The 20,823-nt window shown below is 38.6% G+C and overlaps 1 protein-coding gene across 4 annotated transcripts in view; it reads right to left on the bottom strand.

Moving 5' to 3' along the window:
* Positions 1 to 13,744: 13,744 nt before the first annotated feature.
* Positions 13,745 to 20,823, bottom strand: part of GRM5 (glutamate metabotropic receptor 5) — a 665,424-nt gene continuing 658,345 nt past the window's right edge. For all 4 annotated transcript variants that reach the window (XM_073888708.1, XM_073888709.1, XM_025893393.2 and 1 more), the window contains one exon: positions 13,745 to 19,553. In XM_073888708.1, the coding sequence (XP_073744809.1) occupies positions 18,638 to 19,553 (916 nt within the window). In that variant the 3' untranslated portion in view covers positions 13,745 to 18,637. The remainder of the gene's footprint in view (positions 19,554 to 20,823) is intronic.

Below are 20,823 nucleotides of genomic sequence, written 5' to 3'. Positions count from 1 at the left end.
AAACCTTTCATGGAAATCAATGAGAATGAAAACACATCGGTCCAAAAAGTATGGGATACTGCAAAGGCAGTCCTAAGGAGGAAATACATAGCCATCCAAGCCTCACTCAAAACAAAAACAAAAACAAAAACAAAACCAGAAAAATCCCGAATTCACCAACTAACTCTACACCTTTTTGTCTACAAAAAGCAACAAATGGTGCCTAAGCCATGCTTTAGAAGAGAAATAATTAAGATTAGAACAGAGATCAATGAATTAGAAACCAGAAACACAGTAGATCAGATCAAGGAAACTAGAAGTTGGTCCTTTGAAAGAATTAATAAGATTGATAAACCACTGGCCAGACTTATCCAAAAGAAAAGAGAAAGGACCCAAATTAATAAAATTATAAATGAAAGGGAGAGATCACGACTAACACCAAGGAAATAGAAACAATTATTAGAAATTATTATCAACAACCATATGCCAATAAACTGAGCGATCTGGATGAAATGGAGGCCTTCCTGGGAGCCTATAAACTGCCAAGACTGAAACAGGAAGATACTGACAACCTGAATAGGCCAATAAACAGTAACAAGATTGAAGCAGTGATCAAAAACCTCCCAAAAAACAAGAGTCCAGGGCCTGATGGATTCCCTGGGAGAATTCTACCAAACATTCAAAGAAGAAATAATACCTATTCTACTGAAGCTGTTTCAAGAAATAGAAGGAAAACTTCCAAACTCATTCTATGAGGCCAGCATTACCTTAATCCCCAAAACAGGCAAAGACCCCATCAAAAAGGAGAATTTCAGACTGATATCTCTAATGAATATGGAGTCCAAAATCCTCAATAAAATCCTAGCTAATAGGATCCAACAATACATCAAAAGGATCATCCACCATGACTAAGTGGGATTTATCTCTGGGATGCAAGTGTGGTTCAACATTCGCAAATCAATCAATGTGATAGAACACATTAATAAGAGGAGGGAGAAGAACCATCTGGTCCTCTCAATTGATGCAGGAAAAGCATTTGACAAAATACAACATCCTTTCCTGATTAAAACTCTCAGAGTATAGGGATAGAGGGAACATTCCTCAAGTTCATAAAATCCATCTATGAAAAACCCACAGCAAATATCATCTTCAATGGGGAAAAGCTGAGAGCCTTTCCCTTAAGATCAGGAACACGTCAAGGATGCCCACTCTCGCCACTATTGTTCAACATAGTACTAGAAGTCCTAGCAACAGCAATCAGACAACAAAAAGAAATAAAAGGTATTCAAATTGGCAAAGAAGAAGTCAAACTCTCTCTTTTCGCAGACGACATGATACTTTATGTGGAAAACCCAAAAGACTCCACCCCCAAATTACTAGAACTCATACGGCAATTGAGTAATGTGGCAGGATACAAAATCAATGCACAGAAATCAGTTGCTTTCTTATACACTAACAATGCAACTGTAGAAAGAGAAATTAGAGAAGCAATTCCATTTACAATAGCACCAAAAACCATAACATACCTCGGAATAAATCTAACCAAAGAGGTAAAGGATCTATACTCTAGGAACTACAGAACACTCATGAAAGAAATTGAAGAAGACACAAAAAGATGGAAAAATATTTCATGCACATGGATCAGAAGAATAAACATTGTTAAAATGTCTATGCTATCCAGAGCAATCTATACCTTCAATGCCATTCTGATCAAAATCCCAATGACATTTTTCAGTGCTGGAACAAACAATCCTAAAATTTGTATGGAATCAGGAAAGACCCCGAATCACCAAGGAAATGTTGACAAAGAAAAACAAAGCTGGGGGCATCATGTTGCCCGATTTCAAGCTATATTACAAAGCTGTGATCACCAAGACAGCATGGTACTGGCACAAAACAGACATATAGACCAATGGAACAGAATAGAGAACCCAGATATGGACCCTCAACTCTATGGTCAAATAATCTTTGACAAAGCAGGAAAACACATGCAATGGAAAAAAGACAGTCTCTTCAATAAATGGTGCTGGGAAAATTGGACAGCCACATGCAGAAGAATGAAACTCAACTATTCTCTAACACCATTCACAAAGATAAACTCAAAGTGGATGAAAGACCTCAATGTGAGACAGGAATCCATCAAAATCCTAGAGGAGAACATAGGCAGTAACCTCTTTGACATCACCCACAGCAACTCCTTTCAGCATACATCTCCAAAAACTAGTGAAACAAAGGCAAAAATGAACTTTTGGGAATTCCAAGTTAGAAAGCTTCTGCACAGCAAAGGAAACAGTCAACAAAACAAAAAGGCAAACCACAGAATGGGAGAAGATATTTGCAAACGACACTACAGATAAAGGGCTAGTATCCAAGATCTATAAAGAAATTCTCAAACTCAACCCCCCAAAACAAATAATCAAGTCAAAAAATGGGCAGAAGACATGAACAGACACTTTTCCAAAGAAGACATACAAATGGCTCACAGACACATGAACAAATGTTCATCATCATTAGCCATCAGGGAAATTCAAATCAAAACCACATTGAGATACCACCTTACACCAGTTAGAATGGCAAAATTGGACAGGGCAAGAAACAACAAATGTTGGAGAGGTTGTGGAGAAAGGGGAACCCTCTTACACTGTTGGTGGGAATGCAAGTTGTTACAGCCACTTTGGAAAACTGTGTGGAGGTTCCTCAAATAATTAAAAGTAGAGCTACCCTATGACCCAGCAATTGCACTCCTGGGTATTTACCCCAAAGATAGATGTAGTGAAAAGAAGGGCCATATGCACCGCAATGTTCATAGCAGCAATGTCTGCAATAGCTAAACTGTGGAAAGAGCCGAGATGCCCTTCAACAATTGAATGGATAAAGAAGATGTGGTCCATATATAAAGTGGAATATTACTCAGCCATCAGAAAGGATGAATACCCAACTTTTACATCAACATGGTTGGGACTGGAGGAGATTATGCTAAGTGAAATAAGTCAAGCAAAGAAAGTCAATTATCATATGGTTTCACTTATTTGTGGAACATAAGGAATAGCATGGAGGACATTAGGAGAAGGAAGGGAAAAATGAAGGGGGGTAAATTGGAGGGAGAGATGAACCATGAGAGACTATGGACTCTGAGAAACAAACTGAGGATTTTAGAGGGGAGGGAGTTGGGGGGATGGGTTAGCCCGTTGATGGGTATTAAGGAGGGCACGTATTGCATGGAGCACTGGGTGTTATACAAAAACAATGTATCGTGGATCACTACATTAAAAACTAATGATGTATTGTATGGTGACTAACATAACATAATAAAATTTAAAAAAGAAATTTTATTTGGAAAAAAATAATAAATTGTTGGATTATAAAAAAAATCAGAACTACTAATAGCCTACTACTTACTAGAAGCCTTACCAATAACATAAGCAATTAACACATCTTTTGAATGCTATATGTATTATATACTATATTCTTAGAATAAAGTAAGCTAGAGACAATGTTATTAAGAAAATCATAAGGAAGAGAAAATATATTTACATAATTGTAAAAAATCTATGCATACGTTGACCCATACAGTTCAAACCTGTGTTGTTCAAAGGTCAAGTGTAATAGGATTTACTCTTATATTATCTTCTGTAATTGATTTATGTTTTACAGCTCCAGCCCAGACTTCTTCCCTGAGCTCTAAACCCTAATACCCACCTACCTTCTCTAAGAGACTTCTCAAATTCAACTTGTCCTGATTCTCCTTTTAAAATCTGTTCAAACTGCAGCCTTTCCCAACTCAGAGGCTGCTCAATCCTGGTCAAAAAACCTTGGACTCATCATTCTCAATTCCTCTTTCTTTAGCAGCCCGCTTCCAGTCCACCAACAGATCTTAATGAGTCCATCTTAGACACATATACAAATTATGACCCTTCCCGTGACCTCCACTGCTACCACCATGGTCTATAAAGTCACTATCTGTTTCTTGTCTGTTATTTGCAATAGCTTCTTAACAGTCTCCCTGCTTCCTAACTCTGCCTCCTAAAAATTTATTCCAAGGCTTCGACTGGTCCTCTTAAAATAAACTACGTAACTTATTCTTCTGCTAAAAACCCTAAGAGTAAATGCCAACCTCCTTATTATTAGCCAACCTCCTTATTATATAAATGCAAGGTTCTATATGAGTTGACTTAGGGCTTACTGACATCAGCAACTACTCCAGGATCAGCCCCTCAGCCACACTAAACTTGAGTTCCTAAAATTTTCAGATTTGTTCCTCAGGGTCTTTGCATTTATCATTTCCTCTGACTGGTATATTCATATGTTCATGATTTGTTTCTGTACTTCCTTCAAGTCTTTGCTCAGATATTACCTAAAAGTAAAGTCTTTTCATTGAACTTATTTACAATTACTCCCCTTTCCTGAATTTTTATCCTTTGCCTAAGTTATTTTTCTCCACAGCACTTACTACTTTCTAATATATGCTACACTTTGCTTTAAAATTTTTTTGTCTCTTCTACCAACACACACACATTCATATACATAATAAAAAGGCCCATGTAAACATAATTTTTGTTTTGTTCATTGCTGGACCTCCCAGAATCTAGAAAAGTGCCCTGGCACACAGCAGGCACCCATTAAGTATTTGTTGTTTGAATGAATTACATATACATAAAGACAAATTTCAACTCTTTTCCATTTATCAAAACACTTCTTAAAATTTAGTCTAAATTATATTTGGAAGAAAAATCCATGTTTTAATGACAAAATAAGATGGGATTATTTCATGCTTAGCTTAGATATTAAATGTAATTTAAAGGTAGGTTGAAATACACTACATATGACAAAAACCTGCCTTCATGATCTGTATTAAGAAGTATATTTGGAATTTAATAATCAAATTGCTTATATTTCTAATGTTCATGATTTGTGTCTAAATTAAACCAGACGTCTTCATATTGAAACCCAAAGCGACTCAATGCCTCCTAGGGTTTAGCAGACAAGATTCTTACCAGCTGCTCATCTGCTCCTAGCTTTTCTCAGTGTCCCTGGCATCTCTGTGACTTCCCAACACTAGGGTAAGTTTTTCTGCCAAGATGAGTGAGGCTCTTGGTGCCTTTCTAGAAGCCCCACAAAGGCAGAATTGTGAAACGGTCCACCAGACTGCCTCCCCTGTCCTCCCCAACCTTCTCTGGGTGTCGGTTATTCTGGGTTTCACACAAGCGTCCAGGGAAAGCCTCTGGCCGGTTACCCTATGTCCTCGCCAGTGCATTTTAGACCAGTCATTGTGAGGCCACCTGCCCTGTCGCGCACATTCTGTCCCCTCCCGGGGCTCACCTCTGGCTGCAACCGGGACAGGCCTGCCGCCCTCTTCCAACTTTCTTCCCTACCTCCCCGGCACTGCTTGTTGACTGTGAAAAGGGCAGTAAACAGGCCTTTTTTTTTTTTTTTTTTTAAGATTTTATTTATTTATTTGAGAGAGAGCACATGAGAGGGGGGAGGGTCAGAGGGAGAAGCAGATTCCCCGCTGAGCAGGGAGTCCGATGCGGGACTTGATTCTGGGACTCCAGGATCATGACCTGAGCCAAAGGCAGTCGCTTAACCAACTGAGCCACCCAGGCGCCCCCTAAACAGGTTCAGTTTTGAAATGGCCCTGGGGAAATGGGTCAGGAGCTGTGCGGGAGAGAGGGAGGGTTCAGAACCACTGGACAACTGAGAGCGAATATATATATATATATATATACACACATATATATATATATTAGAAACAAATGCAGTGGAAACAAGTCTTTCGAGGAACCGACAAGATAACGGAAGTGGAACAGAAGAGGGCGACTTTTCACAAGCTCACCTACCTACCCTGTCATGGAGCTGGACCAGCGGCTAAACACGGTCTCGTGGTGCCTGAGGCAGCTGAGCGCCTGATGGACTCTGGACCCGCAGGAGCCGGAAGCAGACGGCCTGCTGGAGTGCCTGAGCACAGCCCACAAGGAGGTCCCGCCCATGGAGAGGTCCAGGTGGTCCAAACGCACCTGCTGGGCCTACCTGGTCTTCGTACCACAGGCAGTGGGCTTCTGCAAGGGCCCGACCTTCAACCAGGTGGAAAGCAAGCCTGGGTTGATTTGGCCACTACCTGGGCGAGTTCTCCCATCACCTTCAAAGCTGTGAATCACGGTTGGTTCCACATCCGGGTGCCTCACTTCAGCCGCTTTATAGCCTGCATGCCAATAAAGGCGCAGACTTCTCTTAAAAGGAAGGAAGGAAGGAGAAAGCAAGCGTCTAGATGGGTGTTGGGTAACATGGATCTAAATATTTAATTTCTTTTTAGTTATTTACAGTAGCCAGGATGTGTAAACAACCTAAATGTCCATCAACAGATGAATGGATAAAGAACATGTGACATAAATACAATGGAATATTCTTCTGTCTAAAAAAGAAGGAAATGCTGCCTTTTATAACATATTGGGTGAACCTTGAGGACCTTATGCTAATTGAGACAATCTAGTCACAAAAGGACAAATACTGCAAGATTATTCCATTTACATGAGGTATCTCAAATAGTCAAACTCGAAGAGTATATTAGTGATTGCTAGGGGCAGGGACTGGGAGAAGTGAGGAGTTGCTATTCATTGGGTATAAAGTTTTAGTAAGGCAAAATGAAGATGTTCTAGATATCTGCTGTACAACATTGTGCCTATAATTAACAATACCATATTACACACCTAAAATTTTTTTGAGGGTGGCTCTCATGATAAGTATATTGCCGCAAAAAAAAAAAAAAAGAGAGAGAAGTTAAAACGTATGTATCTACTGTCTTAAAGGCATGGAGACCCTTGCATAACTTTGAAAATCTTAGAAACATTGATCTAAGACAACCGTTTCAGCTGCCAGAAGAAAAAAGAAGGTCTAGGGAAGGGGGGTTATCTGAGTGGCGGAAGCTCCAGAACTGAAGGATGCTCTTGTCCAAAGTCATACACAGTGTAGTTTGTATTCTTCTAAAGTCCTCCTATTTTTGCCCTCCCAAGGTTTAAATATCCTTTTGTTTTAAAGGTTGTACTTAATTATTTGAGAGAGAGAGAAAGAGTGCGCAGGAGTGGGGGGAGGGGCAGGGAGGAGAAGCAGACTCCCCGCTGAGCAGGGAGCCCTACATCGATCTTGATCCCAGGACCCTGACCAAGATCAAGACCTGAGCCCAGGGCAGACGCTGAACGGACTGAGCCACCCAGTCCCCCAAGTTTTAAATATCCTGATTCAAATGCCACGTCTTTGTTATATTCTCTCTCATTTTTCGTTCTTGTCCAGCCTTATTTACTTTTATTAGTTACCAGCCAGAGGTGATTTAGTAATTCACTTTTTCATTTAATCTAATTTGGTTGTAAATGTTTATATCAACTTCTTTCGCACATTTAATTCTGATATTTGTTATAGTAAATGGTTGTGAGCTTGTGGTGTGTGTGTGTGAGAGAGAGAACTATGCACGATTAGGATCCTGACTTCTGATTGGTTGAATTTATTTATATACCACCTGTTAGAAAAGGTGCATAAATGCTTAGGAATAAAAGTAACAATACCAATTTTGCATTGGTGTATTATTATTGTTTCATATTTTACGTAGTATTTTATTAAATCTAAGCATCCAACACTATCACTATACGACTACTGCTGCTGCAGCAGCTAGCATTGAAGGAATATATTCTGTGTGCCAAACACCACGCACTTCACTTCCTGTACATTTTCTCACTTAATTCCCCCAAGGAGTTCTACTCAAATCAAACTAATGGTGAACACTCCTAACATACCATACACTTTCTTGTGTCAGTGGATGTGCTATTCCCTATGCCTAAATGTTTTCTTCTGTATGCATCTTGTCAGCCCCTACTGATCCTTTAAAATTTTGTTCTTTGTAAAGAACAATTATTATCCATATCTCGGAACATATGGATCTCACCTCCACCTTTCCCCTTTACTTCCTCTTTGTCAGGCACAGTTTCTTGTTGTTTTTCTTTTTTTCCACCACAATTAAAAAATTACTGTGTCTATGTCTTTAATTTTCTCTACTAGTTTAGCAGATTTTTACAGTGCTCATGAGCAATCTGTGACATAAAATTGCTTGCCCAAAGTCACAAACTCATCACTTTTTTCTTTTTTGTTTTTTCATTACACTACATTTAATATTTTATTCCTTTTTTATAGGTTGATGAATCTGCTAATAGTAGATTTATTTTTCTTTAAAGTATTAAAATCTGGGGCACCTGGGTGGCTCAGTTGGTTAAGCAACTGCCTTCAGCTCTGGTCATGATCCCACGGTTCTGGGATAGTGCCTGCATAGGGCTCCCTGCTCAGTGGGAAGCCTGCTTCTCCCTCTTCCACTCTCTTTGCTTGTGTTCCCTCTCTCACTGTCTCTCTCTCTCTCTCTGTCAATTAAATAAATAAATAAAATCTTTAAAAAAAATAAGTATTAAAATCTACTTTCTCTTTCTTGACTTAGATATTATCTAGCCCTTCAAGTATCATATGAAATAGTAGTGAGTTAGAGTGAGCCTGTTTTGGTTTGCCCAGAACAACCCAGGTGTAAGTAGTTGCCCCAAGTAAAGCCACTTGTCTCAATAGAACTAACGGTTACACTTTAATCATAGTCACTTTAGAAATTGTGCACATATGGCCTACTTCTCTCATTCCTGATTTAATGGGGATTCTAATATTTTTTCTATCAATATCATGTATGCTATAGGTTTCTAATAGATTTTTTTTCATCTTAAGAAACTTTCCTTCTATTTTTAGTTGCTAATTTGTTTTACTTTATTTTACTTTTAAGATTTTATGTATTTCTTTCAGAGAGAGACAGAGAGCACTAGCAGGGAGAGGGGCAGAGAGAGAGGGAGAAGCAGACTCCCTGCTGAGCAGGGAGTCCGATGCGGGACTCAGTCCCAGGCAAAAAGCTGTCCAAAGGCAGACACTTAATCGACTGAGCCACCCAGGTGCCCATGCTACTTTGTTTTATTTTAATCAGAAATTGGTGTTGACTTATCCAGTGTTTTTATCTTATTTATTATATAGATTATGTTTTTCTCTTAATATGTTAATGTAGTAAACTAGGTTAATAGATTTTCTAATATTGAACAACACTTAAAATCGTAGGATAAACTATGTTTAGTTATGGAGTATTACTAGTTTGTCAAATTTCACAACTTGATGTATAGTTTATTTGGGATTTTAAAATCTACGTTTATGAGAATAGCCTATAACTATTTCCCTCCTTATCTGATTTGTGTTCCAAAGTTACAAAAGCCTCATAAAATGAGTTATAGATAGTTCCATGTTTTTCCATGTTCTATATTTATATTCCATAATAAAATTCTCCTATAAAATATTTAGGTATATGCTTTTTAAGGTAAGATATTTTAAAAATTTCTCTCATGATATTTTATCATTTTTGGTTTATCTGCATTTTCTACTTGTTTTTGTTTCAATTGGATAATTTTATATTTTCCTAGAATAATATTCATCTATATTTTCAGATTTATTAGTAAAAAGTTTTACCTAGTATTTTCTTATATATGCTCTCTATACATGAAGCTATGACTCCTTTCTTATTACTAATATTAGTTGTGATTTCTCTCTTCTACTTGATTAAATTTGACATGTGTTCAACAATGTATTGGTCTTTTCAAATTAGAAGACTTAAGCTTTAATGATCACTTTTAATTGTCTGTGAGTCATTTGTATTATTTTTTAAAAAGATTTATTTATTCAGTTGAGAGAAAGAGAGGGACAGATTGAGTGGAGTGGTAGAAGGAGAGAATCTTTCAAGCAGACTCCCCACTGAGCATGGAGCCAGCCACAGTGCTCCATCTCATGACTCATCAAGATCAGGACCTGAACCAAAACCAAGAGTTGGACTTTAAACCAACTGAGCCACCCAGATGCCCCAGATATTTGTATTCTTGTATTAATTTTGATTTAATTAGTATTTGTATTTTCTTTTTTTTTAACACTTTTAGTTGAATGTTTAATTAATTTATTCTCAATCTATTTTTAAATGTACACATTTAGTGTAAAACATTTTCTTTGGCATACTCTTTAGTGGTTATACAGATTTTAATATGCAGGGTTTTCACTAATGTGTATTTCGAAGTAAGTTGTAATTTCAGTTTTCTTCTTCATCCTAAAAAAGCTCTTAGAAAAGAGATCCCAAATAAACATATTTCTTTTGCATATCTTTTTTTAATTTCAAAATTCATTTTTTTAGTCAGTGAATGTAGACTATATGATTTTTGTTTTTTGGGATTTAAGATTTCCTTTGTGGTCAAATCCAGGATTAATGTTTATAAATGTTTCATGGATGATGAAAAGAATGTCTATTATCTGTTAACAAGAACAAAGCTCTAAATAAATTTGATTATGGTATTTATGTTACTTGATTCCCCTAAATTCTATTTTTTTCTATTTTTTTCTTCTGGCTTCTTGCTGTATTTGTGAGTTAAGTATATTAAAAAGATTCATTGTGATTGTGGAATTTTTGTGTGTGTATATTTCTATTAGTCTTTGCTTTGTATGTTTTGAAGCCACATTGTTAAGCACATATAGGTTCAGGACTGTTCTGTTTTCTGAGCAGTTTTATCAATTCAAAATATCCCTTTGGCCCTCTAAATTAATTTAATTTTGAATTATTTCTTGTCAGACATTAATATATATACACCCACCTTTGTTTATTTAGCATTTGCCTCTCTTAGTGTTTTGCATATGTGAGGGTTGGGTTAACTGATGGTGCTGGTTAATCTCACTCAGTAACACAATTGCATTATTTTGTCTTTAGACCTTAGCTTCCTTTAATAGTTTATCTGTTTGTTGGCCTAGTCATCATTACTTGTATTTTTCTTGTGTCCCTCACCCCCACTTTGTCCATTTGGAATGGCTGAATCTCAGCTCCTTCTTTCTTTCTTTTTTTTGTTATTTTTATTTTTATTTATTTATATTTTTTTTAAAGATCTTTTTATTCATTTATTTGACAGAGAGAGAGCACAAGCAGGGGGAGTGGCAGACAGAGGGAGAAGCAGGCTCCTCACTGAGCTGGGAGCCTGACATGGAGCTCGATCCCAGGACCCTGGGATCACAACCCCAGCTGAAGGCAGACCCTTAACCGACTGAGCCACCCAGGTGCCCCTCAGCTCCTTAAGAATTGAATTTGGGGCTCTTTGTTATTATGCAAAGAGCAACAAAGCATTTCTACTGGCTTTTCTCTTACTGACCAGACAGAACTAGCTAGGGTATTCTCCTAATTTTGCTGCTTGATTTCTCCTAGATTATTAGGGTGGGTACTTGCCTTCCTAGGATAAGAACTTTTCTCTCTGTATACATTTAGTTTTTAATACCTCCTTGAAGTGTGGGGTGAGGTGGATATACTAGGGTTAATGATGTGATTTGAGCTCTTCAGAGAAAGTATGTGACAGAGAGAACCTCAATACCCAGGGAAGTAAAAGGTTGAAATCATTATTTTGAGTATGTAGGAGTAGAAATGCATTATTATGGTATATGCGGTAGACACACCCATGTAACTTTGCATATTTAGGTAAGTTAGAAAAGTTTCTAAAATAACAGTTTTATAGTCTCCTACTACTCTTGGCATACAGTTCACTGGCTACTTAACATCTCCTAATGCTACAGTGTCACCTATTGCTTCATCCAAGGCTGTTGGAATTGAGGGAACCATCCAACATATCTGATGAAAACAAAAACAAAAAAAGAAAGAAAAAGAAAAAGCAAGTCCTCAGCTTGACCCCTGAGAGTAAAGTTAATGTGCTGGTAGAGCACTTGAGAAATCAGAAAATAGGAGGAAAGTGGAAAACAAAATTGAGTAAGACTTCCCATGACTCAATAAAATGGCTCTGAAGGTGAAGCTATCAATCCTTTTTTTTCTTCTCTAAAAGCCTTAGATCATTATGGAAATAATTAATTTTCAAGACTGAAGGAAAAAAGTATGTACAAATTATAAATTTTATAACATAGCAGTTTCAAAATTCATTCTATGAAGCTCTACTCAGAGGAGACTACTCATAAATAATAATAATAAAAAAACAGACTTCTAAAGTTACTGTACATTAGCATATTTAAAGAGTGGCAAGTTCTGGGGGCACTTGGGTGGCTCAGTCAGTTAAGTGTCTGCCTTTGGCTCAGGTCATGATTCCAGGGTCCTGGGATGGAGCCTGCATCTCCCTCTGCCTGCTACTCCCTCTGCTTGTGCTCTCTCTCTGTCAAATAGATAAATAAAAATCTTAAAAAAAAAAAAGAGTGGTAAGTTCTGAAGCAAAGGTAGTCATTTAACTTAGAGTTACTATGTTTTCCAAACTTTTAAAACTCTAAAATATTTTATTTTATGAAACATCTGTTACTATTTAGCAGTTCAGAAAAGCCAATTTACTACATTATGTAATTTTCATGGACATACCATTCATATAATTTATTATTTAACATTTGTCCTGTTATAGAAACATGATAGCTATGTAAAGCTTTCTTTTATGTCAACTGGTAAAAATACAAGCAATATTGGGGCGCCTGGGTGGCTCAGTCGTTAAGCGTCTGCTTTCAGCTCAGGTCGTGGTCCCAGGGTCCTGGGATCAAACCCCACATCTGGCTCCCTGCTCAGTGGAAAGTCTGCTTTTCCCTCTCCCACTTCCACTGCTTGTGTTCCCTCTCTCGCTGTGTCTATCTCTGTCAAGTAAATAAATAAAATCTTAAAAAAAAAAATACAAGCAATATATAAATAAGCCAAATGTGTCTGATATATATACCACATAACTAGCCTGCTTATGTAAATGTTTATATGGGTCATATACCTAAAAAAGACTCATATGTCACAGCAAAAATAAATGCCTTTGGTCTGGAGTAAAAGCTAATTTAAAATATTCATTCATGTGGCTGTTTTCCTATAACACTTTTTGTTTAGGACTCTGAGAATAGCCACAGAGGCTGAGTCTACAGGTTTCCTTCACACAATTTACTAAAATACTTCTTAAAAAATAATAAACAGGGTGAAATGTAGTAACTGATTCTGAATTTCAAAATACTTTGAGAAAATAATGGAAATACCTATACTGTGTTTAAGGAGATAATTTCCTTAATATAATTCTATTTATCTACCTATGTTTCTAGCTGACTACCATAAAAAAGTAAATGCTTGAGACTTATTTTTAAAAACTGATCATTCATGTATAGTATAACCAAAAAATTGGCCAGTGTTCAGCATAGATTATAACAGAAGAAAATCATTCTTTCTGTCATGTTTAAGATCATTTTGCTATGTCCATCCTAGTCTGAGGTTGCATGAGTTCAAACTTCAATAGGCTTCCTCCCCACCCTGGCCCAGTGATATATGCTTTAAGTTGGACAAGAATTTGTTATAGTTCCACAAATAATATTAGATATAACATATCTAAGCTGAATATTAACTGTATAATAAATTCCATGTTACCACGAATAAAAGCTATTATCTACTGAGCATTTGTCAAGTACCAGGAATGCTGGAAATGAAAGAAATCTCACTGGTTATTGTAATTCATCTCTGCATTTTAAAAAAGGGGAACTGAGTTATAGAGAACTCAAGGTAATTTTTTCAAGGTCATATGGGTCAGGGTGATGGATTTTTTAATTCACTGCTATTTCTATTGCATCAGCTAGTTTTGACTGGCCTACTGTGAGTCTGTGGAGTCTTAGAAGACTCATTTGATCTTTAGAAAATGATTTGCTGAATGTGGTCCAGGTATCTCTCACCTCAGCCCTAAGTTTACATAAACATATGCCCATTTGTATTACTTCAGAATAGAAGACACTGAAGCAGTAGATTCTGACAAAGCACACAAAATGGTTTTCTTTTTTAAGATCAAACATATTTTGTATCAATTTCCATATGTATAAGAATATATGTATATACATATTATATGTATATAAATAATACAATGTAGGGAAGCAGAGAGAAGCTAGATTTTAAAATCTACTTGTTTTTCTCTTCCACACATCATGCTTTTAGGTTTTAGATAATCTGTGTTCAAGGAGTGTAAATTTGCTTAAGAATCCATCAAAATAGAAAGTGATTTGACAAGTAATTTTTTTTTTCTGGTAAAATTATACAGATATGCCCATACATGCACACACAAACAAACATACACACAGAGACACATATACAGATGGACTCAAAAGTAAAATATCTACATAGATGTGTGTATGTCTGTATATACAACCAGACATACACAGATATATAAACACACATAATCTATATTATTTTTATGATGTAACTTCTATCAACACAGATGACTGTGGAACTATAATTTGAATGTGTATTTCCAGACACACAAAAAAAGGTATAATCCCTACATGCTTCATTGTTTAAAAAAAAAATTTATGTCTTAAAAGGTGTTTGTAGATAGATATCTTTGAGGACAGCATCTCTGGTTGATTTGTGGTTGGTTTACATTTTTAATTTAATCTATTGTCCATAGGCTACTATGTAAATCCCATAATTCAAATGTGTAGATCATACAGAATTTAAAGATGAATTAATAGTATGGCTCTTTGGGTCTTGGAAAACACTATCAAGACAACATTCTAAACATTTAAGGGGAAGAATCTTAAAGTCACACCATAGTTTCTTTTTTAATATTTTTCAAAAAGTAACTGACTTCACAAACACCAACTATAACATGATTTAGACAACTGAGAAACAGGCAAGTGTACTTTTAAATGCTAAAAGAAAATACATTTATACAAGTACAAAGCAAAACAATGCAGATAAAAATGTTAAACTTTATGAAAAAAATCATTTGCAATTCACATCAAAATAATTTAACATTCTCTATTGTTTTAATAGTACAAGCTGCAACAACAGAAAAAGAACAGATACGCGCACACAATTTTAAAACCAAATCAGTTAAAGTGCAGAAAAAAGTAAGTACAAGCACTTATAGCCCACACAAATCTTTTAGGATTGGCACCATCTTTCTAAAACATCTATATTCTATATAGATTTCTAATTACAACACCACCAGCAGCTGCCATTGAATTCTAGAAATACACACAATATACATAGTATATTTGTTCACATTGGGAAGATCAGTGAAATTCAGCCAACTATTTTATACATGCCTCATTCTTCAACAGATAGTAGAGAATCTCCCAGGCCTCAGACCCTCTTGAGAGTGAATTTCAATTTATCTTTATGCTTTTCACTGATCTGTACTTTTTCACAGTATAAAATCGTAAATGGTTAACTACAGAGATTCTGCCAGCTCAAGGGTTATTAAGAAGCTGTGGCTAAATGTGAACTTAGATAATACTTTTGAAGTCTCCAAAACACGTACATTTTGCTGGGAGACTAGCATAGGAAATGTTTTTTTTTTTTTTTTTTTCTTAAAAAGTGTTAAATTCCTGGTTTGGAAGTCACAGAACTGCAGCAGAGCCATTATAACAACTCATTCACAGTCCGAAATAGCTCCTAGTCTTCCTGATCACTTGCTGGGAACAGCAGAAGCTTGGGAAAGACTTTTACTAACAAGGATTTGCACATTTGGGGATTTACTGTTTTTCTTTGCTTCAGTCAAATCTCATATGATTTTCCTTTGCGTACTCCCTCTCTGGTACCCACCCCTCACACAGAGAGATGCTTCTTCCCAATCCACATAGGGTCTTCTCTGCCCCTACTCCTTTCCCAAAACAGAAGAGTGAGTGGACTGCTTAGATGGTCCATATAACTTGATCAAACCAGGTCTTCTTTTTTTCATCCTGGGACCAAACTGTCCTGCAGGGTCACTTTTCTGAATCTCAGCATTTCACTGTACTTTCCCCTTCCTTTTAGTCATGCTGGTCCAACTGAATTATCACTGGGCACCAGGAACAGACTGTTTTCAAGGAAATTCAATGAAAATAGGTACCCAAATGAATTGTGAAGTTCAAATCCTAGCCCTAGAATGAATATTCAGTTCTCCTTGTAGATTTATCACTTGGAACCTGGTATTAGAATTGGCAAAGAGACAGAGTTAGCATCATTCCAAAATAAAAGATCCCAAGAATGCATTACGAATAATATTATGTATCATACAATGTACTGAATGAAGTGGCAAAGGGTGCAGAAACACAGAGAAAAATACATCTTGTTCTCCTCTGATTGGATAAATTATTTTTCTTGTTATAGTTTATCATAATTTCATATAGAATTATCAGATGGCAATTTGTTTGCATTAAATTTTAATTTCTGATGAATTTTCTCGTAAGGTAGTGTACTTTTTAACGAAATATGTTACTAAAAATTTAGAAGAGGAATTTGATCATGGAGAAAGTTTTTAAAAATATTTTTCTGTCAGTCAATACAGAATAAAATGGAAATCAACCTAAGGGTTTAAGAAACAAATTTAAAACTTAGTAGAGTATATTTGGAAAGGTTTCAAAGTTTAAGAAATCAAGATGGTAATCCCCAGGTGAATGCCACCCTTTTCAAGAGGATTGAGGGGTGTTAATTCTTCAAAATACTTACATTTGTTTTTCAAGTAGAGGCAGATATTCACGTTCAATGAAGCCATAAAGCTTAGCTAAATTCACTGTTTCATGAGTCTCATAATATGTGGGTTTCAGGGTGCTCTGATGACATTATTTTCAAATCTGGCATGGGAGGTTTGATTTTTGAAAATTTATATTTTACTAAATTAATGTGTGCTTTTAATATTTTATACTGGGAGATTTGATTTAAAAATTTAAGAACAGATATCAGGAAAGTCAAGCAGTATAATGTATTATAACTTTTAAAACTGGGGAATGATAAATTATGCCAATGGATATATTTCCATTTCTCAATTCCTTTTTTAAAGTAGATGTAAAATAAAAAATACATGCCAAAATAAGGATATTGAGCTAAAGAAAAAGGTTTCATTTATTTTTCCTTCTGCTAAAAATATACTTCTGCCTCACAGCAAATCTTTTTCATAAGGCTATCTTTAGTATAAGGCTAGATCAACTAAACTCTAAATTTATAGGACACCTCCTCCTTTTATTACTATGCTTATTTTTAAAAATTAAAAACGAAACCAAAACCAAACCAAACCAACCAACCAACCAACCAAACAAACAAAAAAACCATTTGGCACCTGAAGATAGCTGTAATGGGAGGAAGAAAGAGATGACAGTGGATGCAGGCCTTGAGCTATGAATTCTACCTATATGAGCCTATTAAAGCACATGTATTTCTATTATATCTTTAAATCTCTTTTCTGCAGTATTTAAAAAGTGACAGTATGAAGTGCACAAAAATCATATTAAGAATTATTTTAAAAAGGAAATACTAATAATTGCTTTGCCTCTTTTTGGAATGGCTAAGAAAGACTGTGTGGTTTATATTCATTAAGGTTCCTCTGTTTTAGTATTCTGTATTGCTTTGAAAAATCTACATTTGTCATAGTTCATAGCTGCCCTATTTAAGCAGCCAAGAAAAGTTAAAATCACTGCTCACTGGCATAGCTAAATCTCTGCTAAGCCGACTTGACACAGTTTAAAATTTCCAGTGTATTAAGATTGTGTTAACTTTTTGAACAACAGTCCCTTCAATCATGACGCTGTCTTCAGAGGGTCTATAGACCATTCTTCCAGTGGTGGGACTTGAAAAGAACAGAGGAGCTCTTTGTGCATCAGGTTCTCAAAGGAAAGGAATGAAGAAGCCCAAATGTGTATTTTAATATTTTAGCTGGCAATGCTAATGGAACAGCATTCATAAGGAGGAGTGGCCACATTTCATGAAAGAGATAGCCAAGCTGGAGCTCAGGAATTATTATTATTATTATAAAGAGAATTTCCAGCTACACAACATACCCCAGTGAGGGAATTACAAAACAGTATTCCAGAAAATATTTTTTTGCTACTCCAGTATTGATTGGCAACATGGTGAAATAGTCAAGAAATCTTCCACTGGTTTTCTGGGTTAATGGAGGTGAATTGAAATAACTAGGTGGACTCCCGGATGCAGGCTTCTGGAAGAGAATTTCAAACCAAATCAGAGAGGAATGTCTCTGGTAAAAGCCCTACACACGTCAGCGCAGCACTCATTATCCAGTTGTGTGTTATGCATGGGACACACTCACAGCAACGCCTCAGTAAATACTGGGCTCAAGGTACTGCTTTTCAAGGTCTTTACAGGACAGAAAAAAGAAAGAAAAAGAGAGAGAGAGAGAGAGAAAGGTTGACGTTTTGGTCCCAGATTTTGAGTTTGTTAGAAAATGTACATTCATGTTTGGTGAATTAAAGAATCTTCTGGGAAAAGAATTAAACAAAACTTTTTACAGTTGCTTATTAACTATGCTTTTCCCCCTCCATTATGCTGTTTCACACTCATTGCTTCCCTAGAGCAAAGCACTTGGTATGGAACTGGTTCAACAGACTCCTTGTCAGCCCTCAAAAAGATAAGCAGTGTTTCTTAAAAGCCCATGTTTTCTAAGGCCACTAGAAGAAAATCTGCCAAAAGTTTGTAGTTGATGTCTTCGTCGGTTGATGTTAAATAGCACTATTAATCTCATGTTTCCATTACGGGTGTACTTGGCATCTTCCACCTCGGGTCTTAACCAGGCAACTATGCTTGTCATGTGTCTACGTGAACGCGGGAGGTCTCGGCTCCCTTAGCGAAACCCAGCGTGGTTTCCAAGGACATTCACAACGACGAGGAGCTCTGAGTGTAATCTCTTATGATAAGTGTGTCATATTTGGGAGACGAGGGGATACAGAGGGCCGACTCCGACACTGGCGAGTTGGGGGTCGTACTCCCCGAGTCCACCGAGTCTCTAAAGGGGGACGGCGGGGTGAGAGCTACCAACTCTTCCAGGTCCGGCTTGCCGGTCGCAGCCTCGGGGCCGGCCGCCGCCGGGGTCTCCCGGGCAGCGCCCCCTGCCGGCGGGGCCGTCGCCGCCGCCAACGCGGGCTGCGCGCCTCCGGTGACCTCGATGGCGGGCAGCGGCTGGATTTCGGCGAACGTCGTCATGGTCGTGGGCAGCTGGATCTCTTTGGGGATCAAGTAGGACGAGCAGAGCGGGGCGCCCACGCCGGCCCCGGGCGCCGAGGTGGACAGCATCATGGAATTGAGCTCGCTGATGTTGGCCGTGAAGCGGGTCACCACGCTGCTGATCTGCTCCATGAGCGAGCCCTGCGAGGAGCTGCTGCGCGCCGCGGGCTCCGAGTGCAGCGACGGCACGTCGTCGTCCGTGCGGCTTGCCGAGCCCGCGCGCTGGCTCAGCGTGCTGATGGGCGATGGCGAGCGCGGGCGCGCGGGCGCCCGATAGTGCTCCTCGGCCTCCGCCACGTCGTACAGCGCCTTGGGTCCGGCGTCCGGGGGCTCCGGCCCGCCCGGGCCGCCGCCCGCGCCCCCCGCGCCCCCGCCCGCGCCGCCCGCGGCCCCCACGCCGCCGCCGGCGCCCAGGCCGCGGCTCTCCGTGCTCTTGGGGAAGGGCTTGATGACGGCCGTTTGGTTGGGGTTTTCCTTCTTGTTGATATGGATGGACAGCCGCTGCCACAGGTGCTGCCCCCGGCTGCTCTTCTCGTTCTGGGCCCACGTGACGGATTTTCCGTTGGAGCTGCAGGGAGAAGGGAGACCAGAGGTGATTCGAAAGTCCCCAGTGCTGGGTGATGGGACTCGGATTGGGAAGGACTTTTCCTGGTCTTTCAGGAAATAAGGCGTCACAGGACACCACGGGCAGAGATCTTGCAAGTGACCTTCGATTTATCATTACCACAAAAGTGTGTCGCGGGGTATAGTAGTGAGGATAAAGGATGGGGGATTATGGAGATTGCGCAGCAGTTCTGAGCCCACCGGGAGTGCAAGGGCTGGTTATGCTGCCGAGCTAGAAGCCAGGGTTTACAGTATTGGGACAGTGTACAGAAGTGCCTCGTACTGGGCAAGGCTTCCTGAAGTTGGCAGCCTCTGAAAGCATATGTTAGACCTAGGACATCAACTCACCAACCCAGTCATCAGAGGGGAGGGAAAGGGTACGAGTCAAGTTAGCAGGAAATGGTTCCGGGTCACTGTTTTATTCTGCACGCCAACGATTGGTGTATTTGACTAGGGATTTCTATCGCAGCTCCAGACTTTGAACATGGTTTTGGTTAGTCTGGCTTTTCTGCTAGGAAATAGGAATTCAGTGAACACATACACAAATTTCTAATTAATTAGAGCGTTTCTACTTCACCCGAATTTTCCTCACAAATTTGTTTTTCGGCCTAAAACTTGAATAACAGTTATATGAGGGAGCATATTGCCTTTGGCACCAGCATATTGATTTCCAGTTAGGGTCTTCATGAGTGTTACCTGGTTCACTTCACTTCTTAGGACCTTTCTCCCTCCTGTCTTTCCCCAAGCAGTCCATTTTGGTTTCCACCCTGGGGTCTGACAGCTGCTCTGATGAAGATGCAATTGGTGCCTCCCCGCAGGTGCCGACTGTGTCCTTCTTACCATTAAATAGGACACAACTTCTAAAACTACAGACCCTCTATCAGGAACCTCACTAATGTTCAGAGGATGTGGCCTGACCTTCAGGGATGTTCTATGGAGAGACCCTGGGGGAATTTCTCAGCACAAAGGATTCCAAGATCTCTGTAACTAGGGGGGTCTCTTTTGTCCATACAGCTCTGTCCCAGGTGCTGTGACCAAGAGATAACCTTGGGCAGTCTATGAACAAAAGGCTTTGGCCACTCAGTTTTCTATCTCAGCCAGGGGTGATGAAACTTAATCATACATAAACTCATCTAAGGCATTTGTCAACTATCCCAGGCAGGACCCCAGGAGATTCTGATTGTCTGGACTTTACACACACTCCATCCCCAAACTGATGATGTAGCAGGTGTTTC

The sequence above is a fragment of the Callorhinus ursinus genome, unplaced genomic scaffold (assembly GCF_003265705.2).
Source record: "Callorhinus ursinus isolate GAN/ISIS: 27379988/994484 unplaced genomic scaffold, GSC_fseal_2.0 scaffold93, whole genome shotgun sequence".
Lineage (NCBI taxonomy): Eukaryota > Metazoa > Chordata > Mammalia > Carnivora > Otariidae > Callorhinus > Callorhinus ursinus.
The sequence above is the reverse complement of the archived record's forward strand: the minus strand, read 5'-3'. Positions and strand labels throughout refer to the sequence as shown.